This window comes from Nerophis lumbriciformis, linkage group LG08 (assembly GCF_033978685.3).
Source record: "Nerophis lumbriciformis linkage group LG08, RoL_Nlum_v2.1, whole genome shotgun sequence".
NCBI lineage: Eukaryota > Metazoa > Chordata > Actinopteri > Syngnathiformes > Syngnathidae > Nerophis > Nerophis lumbriciformis.
Window position 1 is genome coordinate 23,654,535 of NC_084555.2, and position 20,321 is coordinate 23,674,855.

Here is a 20,321-nt window from a genome sequence, read left to right on the forward strand (position 1 = left end):
CCCAGTAGCAAAAAAGGGAAATAATTCCACCTGAAAAGCTTCAAAAAGTGGTAGCTCATTTCCCAAACGTTTACTTAGTGTTGTTAAAAGGAAAGGCCATGTAACACAGTGGTAAAAATGCCCCTGTGCCAACTTTTTTGCAATGTGTTGCTGCCATTAAATTCTAAGTTAATGATTATTTGCAAAAAAAAAATCAAGTTTCTCAGTTTGAACATTAAATATCTTTTCTTTGCAGTCTATTCAACTTAATGCTTCTTACGCATATGTTATTTTCTAGTTCTCTAATCGAAAGAACTGTAATGAACAGCCTTTCTTGTTGATTACAAATGTTTCTTTCACAATTTATTTGGTCCTGGTAAAGTTATTTTTTATTTTTTAGCCCCTTCTCTTCTGTGTATTGATGTATAATGTCAAAGCATTTTAATTTCTGCACCCTCTCATTTTGTTAGATGAGTTGAAGAAGCAGATAGAAATACGTCGGCGACAGAGAGCAGTTCATGGTAAGTGTTCTGTTACTGTATGTATGCATGCATACTAAGTACTCCTGAATCAAATTGATTATTTTGTACTCTAGGCGTGACAGAAAATCATCAAAATGTTGAGAGGGAGCTGGACCCATTGGAGGAAAACCTGCGCAAAAATATTGAGCAAGAAAAAAAGATGTATTATCAAACTTGTAACAATGAATAAATCCATAGCAGTTGACATGAGTTAATGTTACTTTGCTTTATGCTGCTAATGTCTTCCATCAGTTACAAAAGCACTGTTGGACACCTGAAAACATTGAAAACAGAGATTGAGCATCTGCAGCTGTTGCTGGAGAAGGCAAAGGTCAAGCTCCAGAAGGACTTCCGAATGTGGTGGAACGAGGAGACTTCCAATGTGCAGGTGAAGAAGCTCATCTGTCTTTATCTACGCATTTTGAAAAAAAATACACAAACCTAACCATTTAATGGCTCTCCTGTCAAGGTTTGAGTTTAAAATCTGAATTAACGCCGACGTTTCAAGACATCCTTTTGTTGTTGGAGGTTTTGTGTGCATCGACTGTGGCCTCTGAGGACACATAAGTGCATGAAAGTTGATACGCATGAGTCTCTGACTTTGTACGCCATTACGGCGCCAGTGTGACCCCTGCGTCCTCTGTTAAACATCACATAGTTGGGAACACTTGTAGGAGGAACGTATGCGTAAAGGCATTTCAGGAGAGTACCATGTGATCTAAACAAGAGCTCAATCTATATAATATCGTGTTTATAGGCTCATCTCAATCAATTTAAAATATTTTCTAGACTAACTCCACACAGAAAACCATTGTATGGACTAACTCCACACAGAATTACAATATATCAAGAATAGGGTTGGTTAACACACTTTTTAATCTATTGTGAATTGCCTGTCATCATCAAAACATATTTCAATAGTCATTCCTACATTAGATTTAAGCGTAACATGTTGGCTATAAATAAGACACTCTGACACACTGAGAGGTGTTTGTCACACCACAGGGTTGCTTAATTGTCACAGTGTTTTTTTAATGGTAAATATTTTTAGGAAAGCAGAACTAAATTTGAAAGTTTAACTGCATTGACGTGTTGAAAAATACATAACTTAATGCATCCCAACACGGAATGAGCAAGAAACATGAACACATCTTTAGGCCAACCTTCTGTATATTTAATGTTAAATAAAAGTTAAACATAATTCATACAGCACTTTTCATGCACAGGAAAGTGGCACCACAAAGTGCTTGCCCCCCCGTAAAAAAGAAAAGAAGAGAGGAAAACATGCACATGCACACCTGTACACACAGCACTCTTGACAATAACAAAAAGTATGTATGAATATATGAGTATATGGGATGACCAACCCAAATATAATTTCTCCCAACTGGTGTAAAAGGATTTACCGGTCGATCTACGTTCCCATTCTCACCTATTGTCATGAGCTTTGGGTTATGACCAAAAGGACAAGATCACGTGTACAAGCGGCCGAAATGAGTTTCCTCCGCCGGGTGGTGGGGCTCTCCTTTAGAGATAGGGTGAGAAGCTCTGCCATCCGGGAGGAACTCAAAGTAAAGCCGCTGCTCCTCACAATATGAAGGTCCTGAGTTCAATCCCGGACTCTGGATCTTTCTGTGTGGAGTTTGCATGTTCTCCCCATGACTGCGTGGGTTCCCTCCGGGTACTCCAGCTTCCTCCCACCTCCAAAGACATGCACCTGGGGATAGGTTGATTGGCAACACTAAATTGGCCCTAGTGTGTGAATGTTAGTGTGAATGTTGTCTGTCTATTTGTGTTGGCCCTGTGATGAGGTGGCGACTTGTCCAGGGTGTACCCTGCCTTCCGCCCGAATACAGCTGGGATAGGCTTCAGCACCCCCCACCACCGCGAAAGGGACAAGCGGTAGAAAATGGATGAATGGAAGGATGGCATCAAGGCTACAACCCGTAACCACCAGTTTAGCGGCCTAGTAGCAATCTTAACTATGGCTTTTCTGCCACACTTTTTAAGAGTAACAATTGTTTTGTTGTAAACAAATTGTATAAAAGCCTAGAAAACGAATACTGCAGAGCTGTTGATTCACGCAAAATGTCCTCTCATCTCTTGTCTTATTCCATAAAAGACTATGTAGGCCAGCCTTGATCCAAATTCCCTAAATTCCCATACCATAATTTGAGAAACACTGTCCTCTGGTGGTGAGATAAAATGAGTTCGACAACCAACCCTCCATTCATCCATCACCGCTTGTCCCTCTCGGGGTTGCACTCGAGCTGCACTCGGGCGGAAGGGCAGCGTACACACTGGACAAGTACAACCAAGCCCCTTTTCCCCTATTTCTTAATTTCTTGAAAACATTTTTTATTATAGTTTACGGCCAATACGATCCCCAAATTCAGTATCCCGTAAAATTTGAAAAAAATCAAAATTGTTGAATATAAGCTGCAAAAACTTCCTGAGCCTTCAATCGGTCTCTTATTCTGAAATAAACTCATTGCATGATACCTGTGTTTGTGCCAAATACGTGTAACAGTGGAGTAAAAAGATAATGTCCAGATTTGACATTATCAATCAATCAATCAATCAATCAATCAATCAATGTTTATTTATATAGCCCTAAATCACAAGTGTCTCAAAGGGCTGCACAAGCCACAACGACATCCTCGGTATAGCCCACATAAGGGCAAGGAAAAACTCACCCCAGTGGGACGTCGATGTGAATGACTATGAGAAACCTTGGAGAGGACCGCATATGTGGGTAACCCCCCCCCCTCTAGGGAGACCGAATGCAATGGATGTCGAGTGGGTCTAACATAATATTGTGAGAGTCCAGTCCATAGTGGATCCAGCATAACAGTAAGAGTCCAGTCCACAGTGGGGTCAGCAGGAAACCATCCCGAGCGGAGACGGGTCAGCAGCGCAGAGATGTTCCCAACCGATATACAGGCGAGCGGTCCACCCCGGGTCCAGACCCCGGACAGCCAGCACCCCATCCATGGCCACCGGATCTGTGTGTCTCCCCTTCCACAAGGGATAGGGGGGAGCAGAGGAGAAAAGAAAAGAAACGGCAGATCAACTGGTCTAAAAAAAGGGGGGCTATTCAAAGGCTAGAGTATACAAATGAGTTTTGAGATGGGACTTAAATGTTTCTACTGAGGTAGCATCTCTAACTGTTACCGGGAGGGCATTCCATAGTGCTGGAGCCCGAATAGAAAACGCTCTACAGCCCGCAGACTTTTTTTGGGCTCTGGGAATCACTAATAAGCCGGAGTTCTTTGAACGCAGATTTCTTGCCGGGACATATGGTACAATACAATCGGCAAGATAGGCTGGAGCTAGACCGTGTAGTATTTTATACGTAAGTAGTAAAACCTTAAAGTCGCATCTTAAGTGCACAGGAAGCCAGTGCAGGTGAGCCAGTATAGGCGTAATATGATCAAACTTTCTTGTTCTTGTCAAAAGTCTAGCAGCCGCATTTTGTACCAACTGTAATCTTTTAATGCTAGACATAGGGAGACCCGAAAATAATACGTTACAGTAATCGAGACGAGACGTAACGAACGCATGAATAATGATCTCAGCGTCGCTAGTGGACAAAATGGAACGAATTTTAGCGATATTACGGAGATGAAAGAAGGCCGTTTTAGTAACACTCTTAATGTGTGACTCAAAGGAGAGAGTTGGGTCGAAGATAATACCCAGATTCTTTACTGAGTCGCTTTGTGTAATTGTTTGGTTGTCAAATGTTAAGGTGGTATTATCAAATAAATGTCGGTGTTTAGCAGGACCGATAATCAGCATTTCCGTTTTCTTAGTGTTGAGTTGCAAGAAGTTAGCGGACATCCATTGTTTAATTTCATTAAGACACGCCTCCAGCTGACTACAATCCGGCGTGTTGGTCAGCTTTAGGGGCATGTAGAGTTGGGTGTCATCAGCATAGCAATGAAAGCTAACACCGTATTTGCGTATGATGTCGCCTAGCGGCAACATGTAAATACTAAAGAGTGCAGGGCCAAGAACCGAACCTTGGGGGACTCCGCACGTTACCTTAACATAGTCCGAGGTCACATTGTTATGGGAGACGCACTGCATCCTGTCAGTAAGATAAGAGTTAAACCACGACAAGGCTAAGTCTGACATACCAATACGTGTTTTGATACGCTCTAATAAAATGTTATGATCGACGGTATCGAAAGCAGCGCTAAGATCAAGAAGCAGCAACATAGATGACGCATCAGAATCCATCGTTAGCAGTAGATCATTAGTCATTTTTGCGAGGGCTGTCTCCGTAGGGTGATTTGCCCTGAAACCGGATTGAAAAGGTTCACAGAGATTGTTAGACATTAAGTGTTCATTTAGCTGCTGTGCGACAATTTTTTCGAGGATTTTTGAGATAAACGGAAGGTGGGACACCGGCCGGTAGTTTACCATGAGGTCAGGATCGAGGTTAGGTCTTTTGAGCAAAGGATGAATAACCGCTTTTTTCAATGCTAGTGGAACAGTGCCAGAGGAAAGTGATAAGTTTATAATATTTAGCACTGATGGACCTAATAATACAAAAAGCTCCTTAATAAGTTTCCCAGGAAATGGGTCAAGTAGACATGTTGTTTGTTTTGTCCCATTGACACATCTTAACAATTCCTCTAGTGTTATTTCATCAAAGAGAGAGAAACTATTTTGGAGGGCGGTATCCTTCGTAGATACAGTCGTATCTGTGTTAATAGAACCCAGTTGTAGCTGCGATGCATTGTCTTTAATCTCCTTTCTAATGAGTTCAATTTTCTTATTAAAGAAATTAATAAAATCATCTGCTGAGTGGGTGGAGCTACTGGGAGGAGTCCCTTGTTGGGTTAGCGATGCTACTGTACTAAACAAAAATTTCGGATCATTTTTGTTGAGGTGGATGAGATTTGAGTAATATTTAGCTTTAGCTAGGGTAAGCATGTGTTTATAAGTTATTAGACTATCACTCCATGCTTGATGGAAAACCTCAAGTTTAGTAGCGCGCCATTTGCGTTCCAGCTTTCTACATGATAATTTATGGGCTCTAGTTTCTTCTGTAAACCATGGGGTGCGCCTTTTAGGGGCTCTTTTAAGCTTTAGCGGTGCTATACTATCAATGGTGTCGCGCAGGGTGTCATTAAAGTTGTTAGTGAGGTTATCAATAGAGCCGACATAATTTGGGAATGGTGCCATTACCGAAGGCAGTAGGCCAGCAAGAGTCATCGTTGTGGCAGAATTAATGTTGCGGCTGCTATAGTAGTTATTATTATTAGTTTGTTGACAATGAGTCAGAACTTCAAATTTTATAAGGTAATGATCGGACATTACTTTAGTATACGGGAGTATCGTAACTTGACCAGGACTAGATCTATCGTATTTCCGTTGCGATGCGTAGGTTCATTTATTATTTGTGTAAGACCACAGCTATCAATTATAGTCTGGAGCGCCATGCACTGAGGGTCCGATGGGGTATTCATATGGATATTAAAGTCCCCCATTATGATTATATTGTCGGCGTGCGTCACTAAATCAGCAACGAACTCTGAAAATTCACTGATGAAGTCCGAATTGGGTCCTGGGGGGCGGTAGATAACAGCCAGGTGGAGAGGCAGCGGTGTGACAAACCTCATAGTAAGCATCTCAAACGAGTTATATTTATTATTTAGGTTCGGGGTAAGATTAAAGTTTTTATTGTGTATGAGTGCAACTCCCCCACCCCTTTTAATGGGACGGGCAATATGCGCTCCCGCATAGCCAGGAGGAGACGCCTCACCCAGCGCAAAGAAATCGTCTGGTTTGAGCCAGGTCTCGGCGAGACCAATGACGTCAAGATTATTGTCTCTAATGACCTCATTAACTAATAACGTTTTGGAAGATAATGATCTTATGTTTAAGAAGCCCATATTATAGGTAGTGGGCTGTTTTGAGGAGTTTTTGTTGAAATTATCCGTAGTAGCAATATTAATAATGTTGTGTTTATTATGTGTAGTGCACTTTAAATAATTTCGACCATATCTAGGAATTGATATGACGGGAATTTTCCGATTGTTTGCTTGATGTTGTGATAAACCGAACGCATCATAACTTGCCACCTCAGTAGAGTGCATGTCTACTTCTGACACAGAAAAAACATTTTTTGAGTTGTGTATTGTTCTAAAATAGTTGCTATGTGTGCAGGTATTATCCAGCCTGGCGCTGGCTAGTTCTATTTTAACTAACTTCTCACCCGGACTAGCGCTTCTTTGAGGATTAGCCTTTCGCTTTGTTGTTAGCCCCGCTCGGCATCCCCGCTTCTGCTTCCGCTCACACCGCTTACGTGTCTTCCATTGACGGTCCCCGCTGGCACTTAACTCCGCTGCTTTCGAGGCCGCTGGATGTAGCCGGCGAAGAATCCCCATGCTAGCGAGGAGGTCGAAAGTACCCGCATCTTTCAGCCTATAACGGCCCGATCTATCCACATCCAGAATCGTCTGTCGGTCGTATCTGATCACGAAGTGTCCACGCTGTGAGCCAGCCATGAAATAGACAGAATAGACGGGTATTTTTGCCAAATCGCTCTACACTTCCAAGAGCGTCTGCAAGCCGCTGCCATCAGGGCGCCGCCATCTTGTCAATCACACAGCAGTCTCATTCCCAACAATAGCGGATGTTAAGACACAACATCTGACTAGCAGACGCAACTGGCATGTTTAATTTACTATCCAAAAAACTAATGGAAAAGATGAAGTCATAGAGATAATAGTTGTCCTTGCCATTAAAGCTTGTTTCTCGAGAAATAACACACATGCAATCAATTTCAGGAATGTTAAAGTCATGGTAGCCAGTTGTATTTTTGCTCATCAATTTCTCCTTGTGACAACATATGATGTGTATTGTTTAGGAAACCAAAGCAAGAAGTCCAACAAGATCTCTGTGTGGAACCTTGCAGCCATCCTCACCTGGCACTCCAGGCTTTGAGTAAGTCCTATCAAAGCTAAATTCTTATTTCTGTACATTTTATTGTACTCAGCCTTAATCCAATATTTATGGAGCCCGGTTTTCCAAACTGAGAATCAGGACTGAAAATGGGTCCCAGGTCAGTCTTATTGAACATATTTTTTATTTACTGATTGTCCAACATGTACAACATTTCTTGGAATCTGGATTTTTTTTATTCAGTTTTGTTGAACTCAATTAAAATCTGTCAGATTCTTGATTATTAATTTAATTGTATCTGCCATGTTGGTTTTGCATAATAGGTCCCGTTTAAGAGTTGCACTGGTAAATGAGCTGACAGCTTTTGCTTTTTAGCTAATTGGCTAGCACGCTTGACTCTCAATCTGTGGACCTTGGTTTAATAGCGGTGCAGTGTGAATGGGGCATTACATTGGGGTTGTGACCCGGATTAACGTGAGGTTTAGGGGGTGTAAGTGTACAGTAATGGATGCTAGCTGGAGCAGCTGTGCAAGAGTACGTTGGTAAACCTCATTACAAGATGCCTTTAGAGTCACGTTTTACCTTGTAACCCATTGGCTAGCGCTATCAACTCTCAATCTGTGAATCTGGCTGCCTTCCTATTGCCCTCTCTGTCTCTCCTAGTTTACTGGTCTGTCTCTCTGTACAGCTACATTTCTTCTGCAAACTGTTCACTTGGTTCAGTAGCCATCCAGCCTTGTTGGAAACATTATAGACCAAAGACAGTTATGAAGCATTCGTTTGAATGAACATACAGTGGTAGCTCAGTTTTCATTACAAAAGGTCCAACCAAGAACAAATCGAATGAAAATTGAAGCAACTTTTCAACACAATAATTCCCAAACAGACAATCTATTCCACACACCCAAAAATATCAACACAAAACACATTACACTGAGAATGATAAAAGTTTTACATGCTGAAAACTGCGCAAAATACTTATACCCGATTTTTCTAATTATAAGGCATACTTAAAATTATTTCATTTTCTCAAAAATTGAAAGTGCGCCTTATAACTCGGTGCACCTAATGTACAGATTAATTCTGGTTGTTCTTACCGACCTCAAAGCAATTTTATTTGATACATAGTGTAATGAGTGTGACCAGTAGATGGCAGTCACACATAAGTGTGGACTGAAGGTTGACTCATGCCTGTTACCTTTTTAGCTTTTTGCTGGGCGGTATCTTAAATGCCAGAACCGTGGTAGGGGACGAACTAACCAACATTTGGCTCGTTGAGTTGGTTACCGGATTTTGGTTAGTTCCCAGGACCTTTGGTTAGTTCCCACTGACTTTATTTTGTCCAACACGGTAGTTTCAGGAACATAAAATCACTTTAACAGCGACAACTCCTGCTCAATCTCTACACACGTGTCGACCTCTATCGCCATTCACACACTCTATCTTCTTCTTCTTCATTCTCCCCCAGGTGGGGTCAGAGTTTTTCCAAGGACCCCGAGCAAGCTGCCCTTGGCCATGCTTGTAACACTGTTTAATTGCTGGGATGTTACTGACGTCACGTCCAGCTCACGTCATGCCCAAATAATATACGTGGTGGTCAAGCTAGCTCTGTTTTCAATTGATACTAGTCGCCATTTAGCCTTTCCTGAAGAAAAAAATGCCCTATGCTTTTGTTGTTTTCAGCTGTAACAGGTTCAGTTACTTCACGTCCAAAGAGCATCATGTTTGGCGTTAAGCCCATGAAACTGTGGCGAGTGGCTCGGTACACCATGACTGCATGCGGAATCATCAGGTCCCACTCCCACTTACAACGCTCTGCAGTGGTGGCGAGGATTTTCTGCAAAGTAGTGTCATCGGACTGAGGATGGATGAGTCTCTTCTACTCCAAGCAATCCGCACATCTCTTGTAAAACTGCTGATTCAAAATTGGTACCTTGGTCACTGTGTAGGCTTTGGGGGGCTTGTTCGTCGGGGAGCGGGTACGCGTCCAACCATTTACTAAAAAAGTCCTGTACTACCAATATGTAGCATTTGTGTCTTTCAGTATTATTTAGGGGCCCCATAATATCATCAGCTACTCTCTTCACTGAGCAGCTGACTCTCACTGTCCCCAGGGCGGTTTTGGGTGTTTTCTTTAGTCAGGCTTTAGCAGCGCAGCTGGTACACATGTGGCACCACAGATTTGACAACATCCTTCATGTTGTACCAATAGAATCTAGTCTGGAGCCTAGTAAGGGTCCTATCTACCCCAAAATGTCCACCCACTCGTCCGCCGTGCATCCCATCTAAATTACCTGGGGTTCTTGTGGACAATGGCGCCTGCTGAACATTAGCTGGACTGTCATAGTTTTTGTAGACCAATGGTTGGCTTGGGCACAGCTCTTAAAGTGATGCAGGAAGTCTGTCCACAAACTCGAACCGTCAAAATGGTCTGGTTGTAGTGTGGGTATTCTCTCTCTCTGATCGTGGCACTCTTCATCACTACTGTCCTTACAGCCAGCATTCTGCATGTGAGTTTGCTTGTGTGTTGCATACCTGCATCCCATCACACTATGCTGGTTGTGTTCACAATAGTGGGGCTCTTCACCTCCTAGTGTTGGAGCACTGTAGTGTAAGGCACATCCACATTATTTAGCTTGTGCACCTCTGACGTCTTAACCTGGCAGATGTGCACGTTTTGAGACTTTTATTAGTAGGTTGCACGGTGAAGTACATATTCCGTACAATTGACCACTAAATGGTAACACCCGAATAAGTTTTTCAACTTGTTTGAGTCTGGGTCCACTTAAATTGATTCATAATACAGATATATACCATCAGATATATACTATCATCATAATGCAGTCATCACACAAGATAATCATCAGGGTATATACATTGAATTATTTACATTATTTACAATTACTGTGACTTGGCATTCACAGTAGAGTTCACATTAACAGCTGCCATTTTACTTTTGCTGCTTTCACAGTTCATGGAAGAGAAAGTGTTAATGGGACCAACTCTGTTAATATTCATTCCCAATGAATAGATAGGTAGATGGGTAGATGCCATGACCCGACTCATGAAGCGTTCAAAACGGCTCTCAAATGCCTCTGGCTCACCTGTGGTTACACATAGCTGCTTCGATGGCGTCAAAGGGGAACATTATCACCAGACCTATGTAAGGTAAGCGTCAATATATACCTTGATGTTGCAGAAAAAAGACCATATTTTTTTTTAACCGATTTCCGAACTCTAAATGGGTGAATTTTGGCGAATTAAACGCCTTTCTAATATTCGCTCTCGGAGCGGACCTCGGGAAGCAATCCGCCATTTTCTCAAACACCGAGTCAAATCAGCTCTGTTATTTTCCGTTTTTTCGACTGTTTTCCGTACCTTGGAGACATCATGCCTCGTCGGTGTGTTGTCGGAGGGTGTAACAACACGAACAGGGATGAATTCAAGTTGCACCAGTGGCCCAAAGATGCGAAAGTGGCAAGAAATTGGACGTTTGTTCCGCACACTTTACTGACGAAAGCTATGCTACGACAGAGATGGCAAGAATGTGTGGATATCCTGCGACACTCAAAGCAGATGCATTTCCAACGATAAAGTCAAAGAAATCTGCCGCCAGACCCCCATTGAATCTGCCGCAGTGTGTGAGCAATTCAGGGACAAAGGACCTCGGTAGCATGGCAAGCAATGGCGGCAGTTTGTTCCCGCAGACGAGCGAGCTAAACCCCCTGGAAGTCTTGGCTCACACCGTCCCTTATGCCACCGAAGATGATCAAGAGAAGAATATTGACCCTAGCTTCCCTGGCCTGCTGACATCAACTCCAAAACTGGACAGATCAGCTTTCAGGAAAAGAGCGCGGATGAGGGTATGTCTACAGAATATATTAATTGATGAAAATTGGGCTGTCTGCACTCTCAAAGTGCATGTTGTAGCCAAATGTATTTCATATGCTGTAAACCTAGTTCATAGTTGTTAGTTTCCTTTATTGCCAAACAAACATACCAATCGTTGGTTAGAAGGCGATCGTCGAATTTGTCCTCGCTTTCTCCCGTGTTGCTGGCTGTCGTGTCGTTTTTGTCGGTTTCGCTTGCATACGGTTCAAACCGATATGGCTCAATAGCTTCAGTTTCTTCTTCAATTTCGTTTTCGCTACCTGCCTCCACACTACAACCATCCGTTTCAATACATTCGTAATCTGTTGAATCGCTTAAGCCGTTGAAATCCGAGTCTGAATCCGAGCTAATGTCGCTATAGCTTGCTGTTCTTTCCGCCATGTTTGTTTGTGTTGGCTTCACTATGTGACGTCACAGGAAAATGGACGGGTGTTTATAACGATGGTTAAAATCAGGCACTTTGAAGCTTTTTTTAGGGATATTGCGAGACGGGTAAAATTTTGAAAAAAACTTCGAAAAATATAATAAGCCACTGGGAACTGATTTTTAATGGTTTTAACCATTCTGAAATTGTGATAATGTTCCCCTTTAATGATGTTGGTGGGGTGAGCGGCATTGCGTCATGCTCCCGCGCAGCTTCTTCAAACGATAACATCTCCATGCCGCTAGTGAATCTTTCATCGATTGATTGATTGATTGATTGAAACTTTTATTAGTAGATTGCACAGTACGGTACATATTCCGTACAATTGACCACTAAATGGTAACACCCGAATAAGTTTTTCAACTTGTTTAAGTCGGGGTCCACGTAAATCAATTCATGGTGTCATGGTGCCAAAACATCCTGTGTCGATGATACACAACGTTCTCTTTTATGACATCCCCCGGAATGGGTTGTTGCTGGAGTAAACTTTGCGCCGAGCACCTCTGCTCCCGCTAGCGTTAGCCTCCTCGTCTCGTGCCGACATTTTCCGTGTTGCACGTCTTTCTTCTCACATTAAAGAAGTTCCTTTTTAATGTTACCTTTTTAGCTTTTTACTGGGCAGTATCTTCAATCCCGGAACCGTGGTAGGGCATGAATTGATCAAAGTTTGGCATTTTGAGCCGGTAACTGACTCAACGAGTTCCTAGGACCTTGTTTCGTTGAAAAAACGAAGCCGCTTCTTCCTTGCAGCATACATAAAATCACTTTAACAGCAACAACTCCTGCTCACTCGCTACACACATCTGTCTCCCTCTATCGACCCATGTGGGGTCAGAGTTTTTCCAAGGACCCCGAGCAACCCCTGTAACACTGTTCAATTGCTGGGATGTTACTGACGTCACGTCCGGCTCACGTCTCGCCCAAAGAATACGCGTGGTGGTCAAGCTAGCTCTGTTTTTAATGGGTACTATGCGTCATTTAGCCTTTCTCGAAGAAAAAAATTGCCCCATGCCTGTGTTATTTTCGGCTGTACGAATCGTTCAAATTGCGAAAAGAATAAACATTTCTTCAGAGTTCCTTGAGAGGTGATTAAAAAGGGAGGAAGAGTGCAAGATTTTACAAGACGACAAGAAAAACATACAGCTCACACTCCAGTCTAAGGGAGCAGAGTGGAAGAATGCATGAGTTTGCAATGATCACTCCGTTAAAGGTTTGTTAGATACACTTTTAGGGTTTATTATTTCCAATTCATGTATTAGCTTGATATTATTTGTATTTTTTAAACACATGTTAGCTACAAGTGTTTCCAAAAGCACCAATTCAGCAAGTCTAAATAAAAGATAGCAAATGTGAGCACAAGAGTTAAGCTTTTACCAAAAGGCAACAATCATACATGAAGCTTTCAGCACATACACAATGTTGACATATATAGTTATATTTTGATAAAGACGGGGACAAACACTCTACTAGTAAACGGCGCGTGCAACAGCAACAAACATCAGTGGACGCAAAGTTAAATCATGAAATGCACCCTTACTCGAGCAAAAACGAGGCATTATTTATCCAGGTTAGTCTTGATACCAATTTCCTTGACCCAGCAACACGTAAATAAGTTGTAGACCTCCATGCTTTTTCAAGTTTCCATATGTTTTGTTGTGTGGAATGGGACCAACGTATAATCTTTGATTTCACTTGACAAATCTTTTTTTGATAAAGAAGAAGTCACGTGTCGCAATCTAAGCAATAAATGAAGCAAGCAACACAAAACCGTTGATGTTTAATTGAGAATATAGAACATTAAACGCGGGGCTCAAACATTTCTAAAAATGTTTTAGTACGGCTTCGGTAAGCTACGAAGCCGCACCGCTTGATGGAACAACTACCGTAGTCAGACTTTCTTTGCTTCAACATAAGGGTATTATTAAGGTGTGTGTGTCAGAACCTCAAAAGGGAACCTTTTAGGAGATATAAGTTGTGTCTCAATTTGGGGGGTGCATACTTCCAAGGACCCAGCCAGTGCGGTTGACAAAGTGTGGATCCTGGCGAGAGTCCTCTGAGAGTGGCTGGACCGATATAAATTCGGACAGTCTACCCTAAGGGACACTTTCTGGTCACGTCAGTAGTCCCCGCCCTTACATTCAAGTCACGTATCTTTATAATGTTATCACAATATTTTTTATTATTACTGGCTATAATGCAACCAATTTGACAAAATTAGAAACGTACATTAATCGTAAATGACATAATTATACTAAATAAGCTTGTGTGGTGTTGCTGTATGAATAACATGTGAGGACTAGCTCTTTCTGGGATATCTTCTGGATTGTCTGCGTGTTTTTAAATGTACGTGTCCCACTACAACTGGCATAAAATAAATCCATCATTAACTAATAATTAGGAATAATGACTTTAAAATGCTTGTCAACACATGACACATCGTCATGACAACCATCTACCATGATCGTTCAGCTCTAGCCGCAGGAAAATCAGACACCGGCGGTGCCGGTAGGTCTTAGCCACTTCCTCTGAAATAACGTATATTATTAGTATTTAAGTGTGAATGTTGTATGTCTATCTGTGTTGGCCGTGTGATGAGGTGGTGACTTGTCCAGGGTGTACCCTGCCTTCCTCCCAAATGCAGCTGCGATAGGCTCCTGCCACCCCCGTGACCCGAGAGGGACAAGCGGTAGAAAATGGATGGATGGATATATTTATTTGCAATGAAGGCAGATTAAATTAATCACAACAACTGCAGTTTCAGTACTTGAGTTTATTAATTTACATTTTAGGTCATAAAAATATTTTGTTTTTAAATGATCATCCAAACTAGTATATACGTGTTTTGTGTCATTTATTTTTGCTCTGTTGTCCTTTAAATTGCCTTGTCCAAGTCCTCTTTGATTGTTCTGCAAAGCAAAATAAACAAAACAGAAAAGTTAAACACAAGATCACATTAATCATTTATTGAAGTAAACATTTTAAAATAACTTCTTGCGGTCTAAAAAAAAGGTAGATTAAAAGATGTAAGGCTTTACATCCAAACGTTGAAAAAAGCTCTTGGTACGAATCCATTTGCAATGGCCTGATAAATGGCTCTCCCTCGGGGGGGTAAAGTCAGGATCAAAGAGCACGGAGGTCGCTCAACATATATATATATATATATATATATATATATATATATATATATATATATATATATATATATATATAGTCAAGGTCTCCTATTTTAACACAAATGTATATCAATACTGTCACCCCAGCTTGACATGTCTGCTTGTGTTTTAAATGAGTATATAAAGCTATACTTGCATCTTAAATTCACTCTTTCCACTCTGCATAGCGCCGCTATGATGAAAATAATTTTCAGAGTTGAGAGCGCAAAGGATCTCGAGATAATAAAGTACGTGAAGTGTACAAACCCCAAAACCAGTGAAGTTGGCACGTTGTGTAAATCGTAAATAAAAACAGAATACATTGATTTTCTCATTCTTTTCAACCTATAGTCAATTGAATAGACTGCAAAGACAAGATACTTAACATTCGAACTGGAAAACTTATTTTATTGCAAATATTAGCTCATTTGGAATTTCATGCCTGCAACATGTTTCAAAAAAGCTGGCACAAGTGGCAAAAAAGACTGAGAAAGTTGAGGAATGCTCATCAAACACTTATTTGGAACATCCCACAGGTGAACAGGCTAATTGGGAACAGGTGGGTGCCATGATTGGGTATAAAAGCCGCTTCCATGAAATGCTCAGTCATTCACAAACAAGGATGGGGCGAGAGTCATCACTTTGTGAACAGATGTGTGAGCAAATTGTCGAACAGTTTAAGAACAACATTTCTCAACTAGCTATTGCAAGGAATTTAGGGATTTCACCAGCTAAGGTCTGCAATATCATCAAAAGGTTCAGAGAATCTGGAGAAATCCCGTGAACTTCGATCCTTCAGGCAGTACTGCATCAAAAACTGACATCAGGGTGTAAAGGATATCCCCGCATGGGCTCAGGAATTCTTCAGAAAACCACTGTCAGTAACTACAGTTTGTCGCTACATCTATAAGTGCAAGTTAAAACTCTACTATGCAAAGCAAAAGCCATTTATCAACAACACCCAGAAACGCCGCCGGCTTCGCTGAGCCTGAGCTCATCTAAGATGGACTGATGCAAAATGTAAAAGTGTTCTGTGGTCTGACTAATTGTTTTTTGGAAACTGTGGACGTTGTGTCCTCCGGAACAAAGAGGAAAAGAACCATCCGGATTATTCTAGGCGCAAAGTGTAAAAGCCAGCATGTGTGATGGTATGGGGGTGTATTAGTGCCCAAGGCATGGGTAACTTACATCTCTGAAGGTACCATTAATTCTGAAAGGTACATACAGGTTTTGGAGCAACATATGTTGCCATCCAAGCAACGTTACATGGACGCCCCTGCTTATTTCAGCAAGACAATGCCAAGCCACGTGTTACAACAGTGTGGCTTCATAGTAAAAGCAAGTCATTGTATTCTGTTTTTATTTACGAATTACACAACGTGCCAACTACACTAGTTTTGGGTTTTGTACATGGATGCACACTTTTTGCTAATAGGAGAAAAGGACACGTTTGTCAACCGGATTCGAAAGACACTTGGAACTTTTTTAAATTTTGTACAGCCTTCGTGCACCGCGATGACATCAGCACCCCACAAATGCGCACTGCGAAGGATGCAACTGCCAAGTTGAGACACAGCTGTATTAACTGGCGTTTTGTTTCACAATAATATGCAAAACCAACTAATCTTACCTATTGGTAATTGCTGTTGTGTATTTAGGATCTGCATGAGTCCCAAAAATTTGAGTGTGTCCGCCATTGTAGTCAGCGCCGACACCGTAGTCAATAAACTCCTTTTTTTCTCTATCCTTTTGTCGTGGGACATTCAGCCTACGCTGTTGCTATTTCTAATAGAAACTAGCGTACAGTTGCAACTTATTGTATATCTGTCAGAAGACGCTGCCGAAGTGAGCCTCGTAAATAAAACGCCGCATCCTGAAAAGACGGTCAGAAAGCATCTTGAAAATGGTCTGTAAAACATAACCTATGGAACAGTTTGACCAAAAAACACCATTACATTTTATCTTCAACACAAGGAAGTGTTTTAAATGTAGAAAAAAAATCATAATATGACCCCCTCATGCGCCTTATAATCTAGTGCGCGTTTTGTATAAAGATAGACCTGCTTATCGGCAGTGCGCCTTTTAATCTGGTGCACCCTATGGTCCGAAAAATACAGTAATTGATAAATGAAAAGGTCAAATACACATGTAATTAACATCACTTTTATCATTTTTGAAGATTCTTGTTTGTGGATTTGCCACGAAAACGACGCCGTCATAATTTGTCAAAAGTTCTGTCTGAATTCAATCGTGTTTCTCAATAGTGGTGCAAATTGGAAGCCATGTTCCCGTCAGTCTTTCCCAGGACACCTGTGGCTAATGATATAGCTTACCACCACCAACATGCTATGACTCTGGAGTGAATGAATAATGGGTTCTCAGTGTAACGCACTTTAGGTCAGTAGAAAAATATAAATCTAATCCATTGTTATTTTTGTCAAAGTGCTAGCATTTGTAACTTTCCTTGGCTCCATAGTTGCTTATTGCGCAGTCATACTAAATTATAAAAAAGCACAGAGAGACCAACACATGAAATTCTTTGTTCTGGCACTGGATTTTGTGTAATTATAAACTGACTAATTTGTCACGCACAATTTTTTTTGCTGTATAAATAACTTATGCAGCAATTAAAAAGTTAGGCAAATTTTTGGCAGAAGTTTCCATCCAATACCGACCCATTCAAAAATGTATACGAGGTACCCCTGAATAAACTTTTATATGCCCTCTTGTGGTTCAAACAGATACACGCCAGCCATACCTGGACTTCAGACCACTGTCAGACCTGGCCCAGCAGACAAAGATTGTTCAAGTTCTTCGGGTCAGGACTTCAGGTTGTTGCTCTGATTTAGACATATTTTAACACTTGTGCTTATTTATGGTTTCATTTATGCAATATCACTTTTCATTTTAGAAATCCCAAGGCAGCATGGCCTGATAAAACACAGGAGGACGTGTCTGAATTCGCTCCTTCGTCAGAGTGGAGGTAAAAGATAGACTAACCTGGCAACCAACTTACAAAAAAAACAAATAAATTTTTTTTAATATAATTATAATAGCAGTACATTTTATTTATTCAGTACGTTCAACAAACAGACTTTATATTCATCACTGATTTTATCTTAACCCTCAGAATATATTGGGGACTCTTTTGTCCTTTCAGCTAAATGTTTGCTCTTTTTTGGCCATAACTTTGTCTTTCATATACCAACGATACGTTGAGAAATAATTTTAGCCCAACAGGATAGCCTTAGGACGAAAAAGTTCTCAGGGAGTTAGACTTAGACTTAGACTTAGACTTCCTTTTTATTGTCATTCAAATTTGAACTTTACAGCACAGATAAGAACGAAATTTTGTTACATAAGCTCATGGTAGTGCAGGATAAAAAAGCAATAAGGTGCATATATAAATAAATAAATATATATATAAATAATATATATATATATATATATATATATATATATATATATATATATAATAAATAAATATATATACAAATATATAAATAAATAAATAGATTACTGTACAGATAAATATATTGCACTTTTTCACATGCGTCCACATATATGGATGTATGTTATATTGTCTTTTTTATTCCAGCGAGTTAATCCATTTTGGGGGGAGTTGAGGGGATAATTTAATTATGATGCGTTCAAGAGTCTTACGGCTTGAGGGAAGAAGCTGTTACAGAACCTGGAGGTTCTGCTTCGGAGGCTGCGGAACCTCTTTCTAGAGTCCAGCAGTGAAAACAGTCCTTGGTGGGGGTGCTCTTTTTTGGCCATAACTTTGTCTTTCATATATCAACGATACGTTGAGAAATAATTTTAGCCCAACAGGATAGCCTTTGGACGAAAAAGTTCTCAGGGAGTTAGACTTAGACTTAGACTTAGACTTCCTTTTTATTGTCATTCAAATTTGAACTTTACAGCACAGATAAGAACGAAATTTCGTTACATAAGCTCATGGTAGTGCAGGATAAAAAAGCAATAAGGTGCATATATAAATAAATAAATATATATATAAATAATATATAAATATATATATATATATAAAATAAATAAATATATATAAATAAATAAATGATTACTGTACAGATAAATATATTGCACTTTTTCACATGCGTCCACGTTTATGGATGTATGTTATATTGTCTTTTTTATTCCAGCGAGTTAATCCATTTTGGGGGGAGTTGAGGGGATAATTTAATTATGATGCGTTCAAGAGTCTTACGGCTTGAGGAAAGAAGCTGTTACAGAACCTGGAGGTTCTGCTTCGGAGGCTGCGGAACCTCTTTCTAGAGTCCAGCAGTGAAAACAGTCCTTGGTGGGGGTGGGAGGAGTCTTTGCAGATTTTCTGAGCCCTGGTCAGGCAGCGGCTTTTTGCGATCTCCTGGATAGGAGGAAGAGGAGTCCTGATGATCTTTTCCGCCGTCCTCACCACTCTCTGCAGAGACTTCCAGTCTGAGGCATTGCAGGCTCCAGTCCAGACAGAGAGTTACTGTCAGAGCGTATAAACAATTTTGATTCATATTTTTTTCTACTTTTTTTGCTCGGGTTTCTTGAGTAACCTGAGTCATGAAAAAAAAAAAGAAGTTAATCCTTTGAATGCCCATTGGAATTTATGTCAGTTACTATGTTATTTTGAAGAATTTGCATAACATTAGTACAGTAAATGTTAAAGGGCTGGAGTACTGGTGTAAAGATCAGGCCTGAAAATACATACGATTAGTAATACAACTCATTTCCATTTTATTTATCGTGGCAGTGATAAGAGTGCTTGGAAATGTACACTCACAAACAGACACACTCAACTAGCATGCAAAGTGCCAATCAGGAGAAACTACAGATTCATTGTCTTGCTCCAAGTATTGACAGCCACTAGAGTGCCATTTGCAGCCAAAGCCATGCTGCACAGGGGGCTACTGATCATAACAATGGAATCCGTCCTGGTGAAAGCAGCGTCTGCATCACATACGTCTGTGCTAGCCATGAATTTGTCATGGATAGTTCTACCAAAGTTTTCTGTAGAAATGGCATCATATACTGTATACAGGTTATACATTTGGCACAAGAACAAAAACCACACACATGTACAAAGTCTTAAATTACTGGATGTTGCATCCATACAGAATAAACTGTATGTGTTTGTCAAGCCGCATTAAGTGGGTTTGTGTTTTAGATCCCTTTCCAAATCTTCACCGTCACTCTCTTCTATCCCACTGACTGGAGACCACCAGGCTGATGCAGATATCCTGGCCTTCATTAGAGCTCGGCAAAACCTCCTCAACAGAGCAGGTAACACGCACAGTATTACACCACTTATTTCACAGTCAACACTCCCCTCTTGTGGGAGCAGGTATGAGTCCTCACTGTAGTCAGTTCTATATTTTTGATACATACCATATGTAGTCTACCATCTTGAAGTCAGATTATATGTTACTA

The 20,321-nt window shown here is 40.8% G+C and overlaps 1 protein-coding gene across 2 annotated transcripts in view; it reads left to right on the forward strand.

Annotated features, from left to right (window-relative positions):
• Positions 1 to 20,321, forward strand: part of kif6 (kinesin family member 6) — a 121,107-nt gene that overhangs the window by 99,917 nt on the left and 869 nt on the right. For both annotated transcript variants that reach the window (XM_061968500.1, XM_061968501.1), the window contains 7 exons: positions 450 to 500; positions 575 to 662; positions 753 to 888; positions 7,381 to 7,457; positions 17,624 to 17,713; positions 17,794 to 17,865; positions 20,059 to 20,174. In XM_061968500.1, coding sequence (XP_061824484.1) covers positions 450 to 500; positions 575 to 662; positions 753 to 888; positions 7,381 to 7,457; positions 17,624 to 17,713; positions 17,794 to 17,865; positions 20,059 to 20,174 — 630 coding nt within the window. The remainder of the gene's footprint in view (positions 1 to 449; positions 501 to 574; positions 663 to 752; positions 889 to 7,380; positions 7,458 to 17,623; positions 17,714 to 17,793; positions 17,866 to 20,058; positions 20,175 to 20,321) is intronic.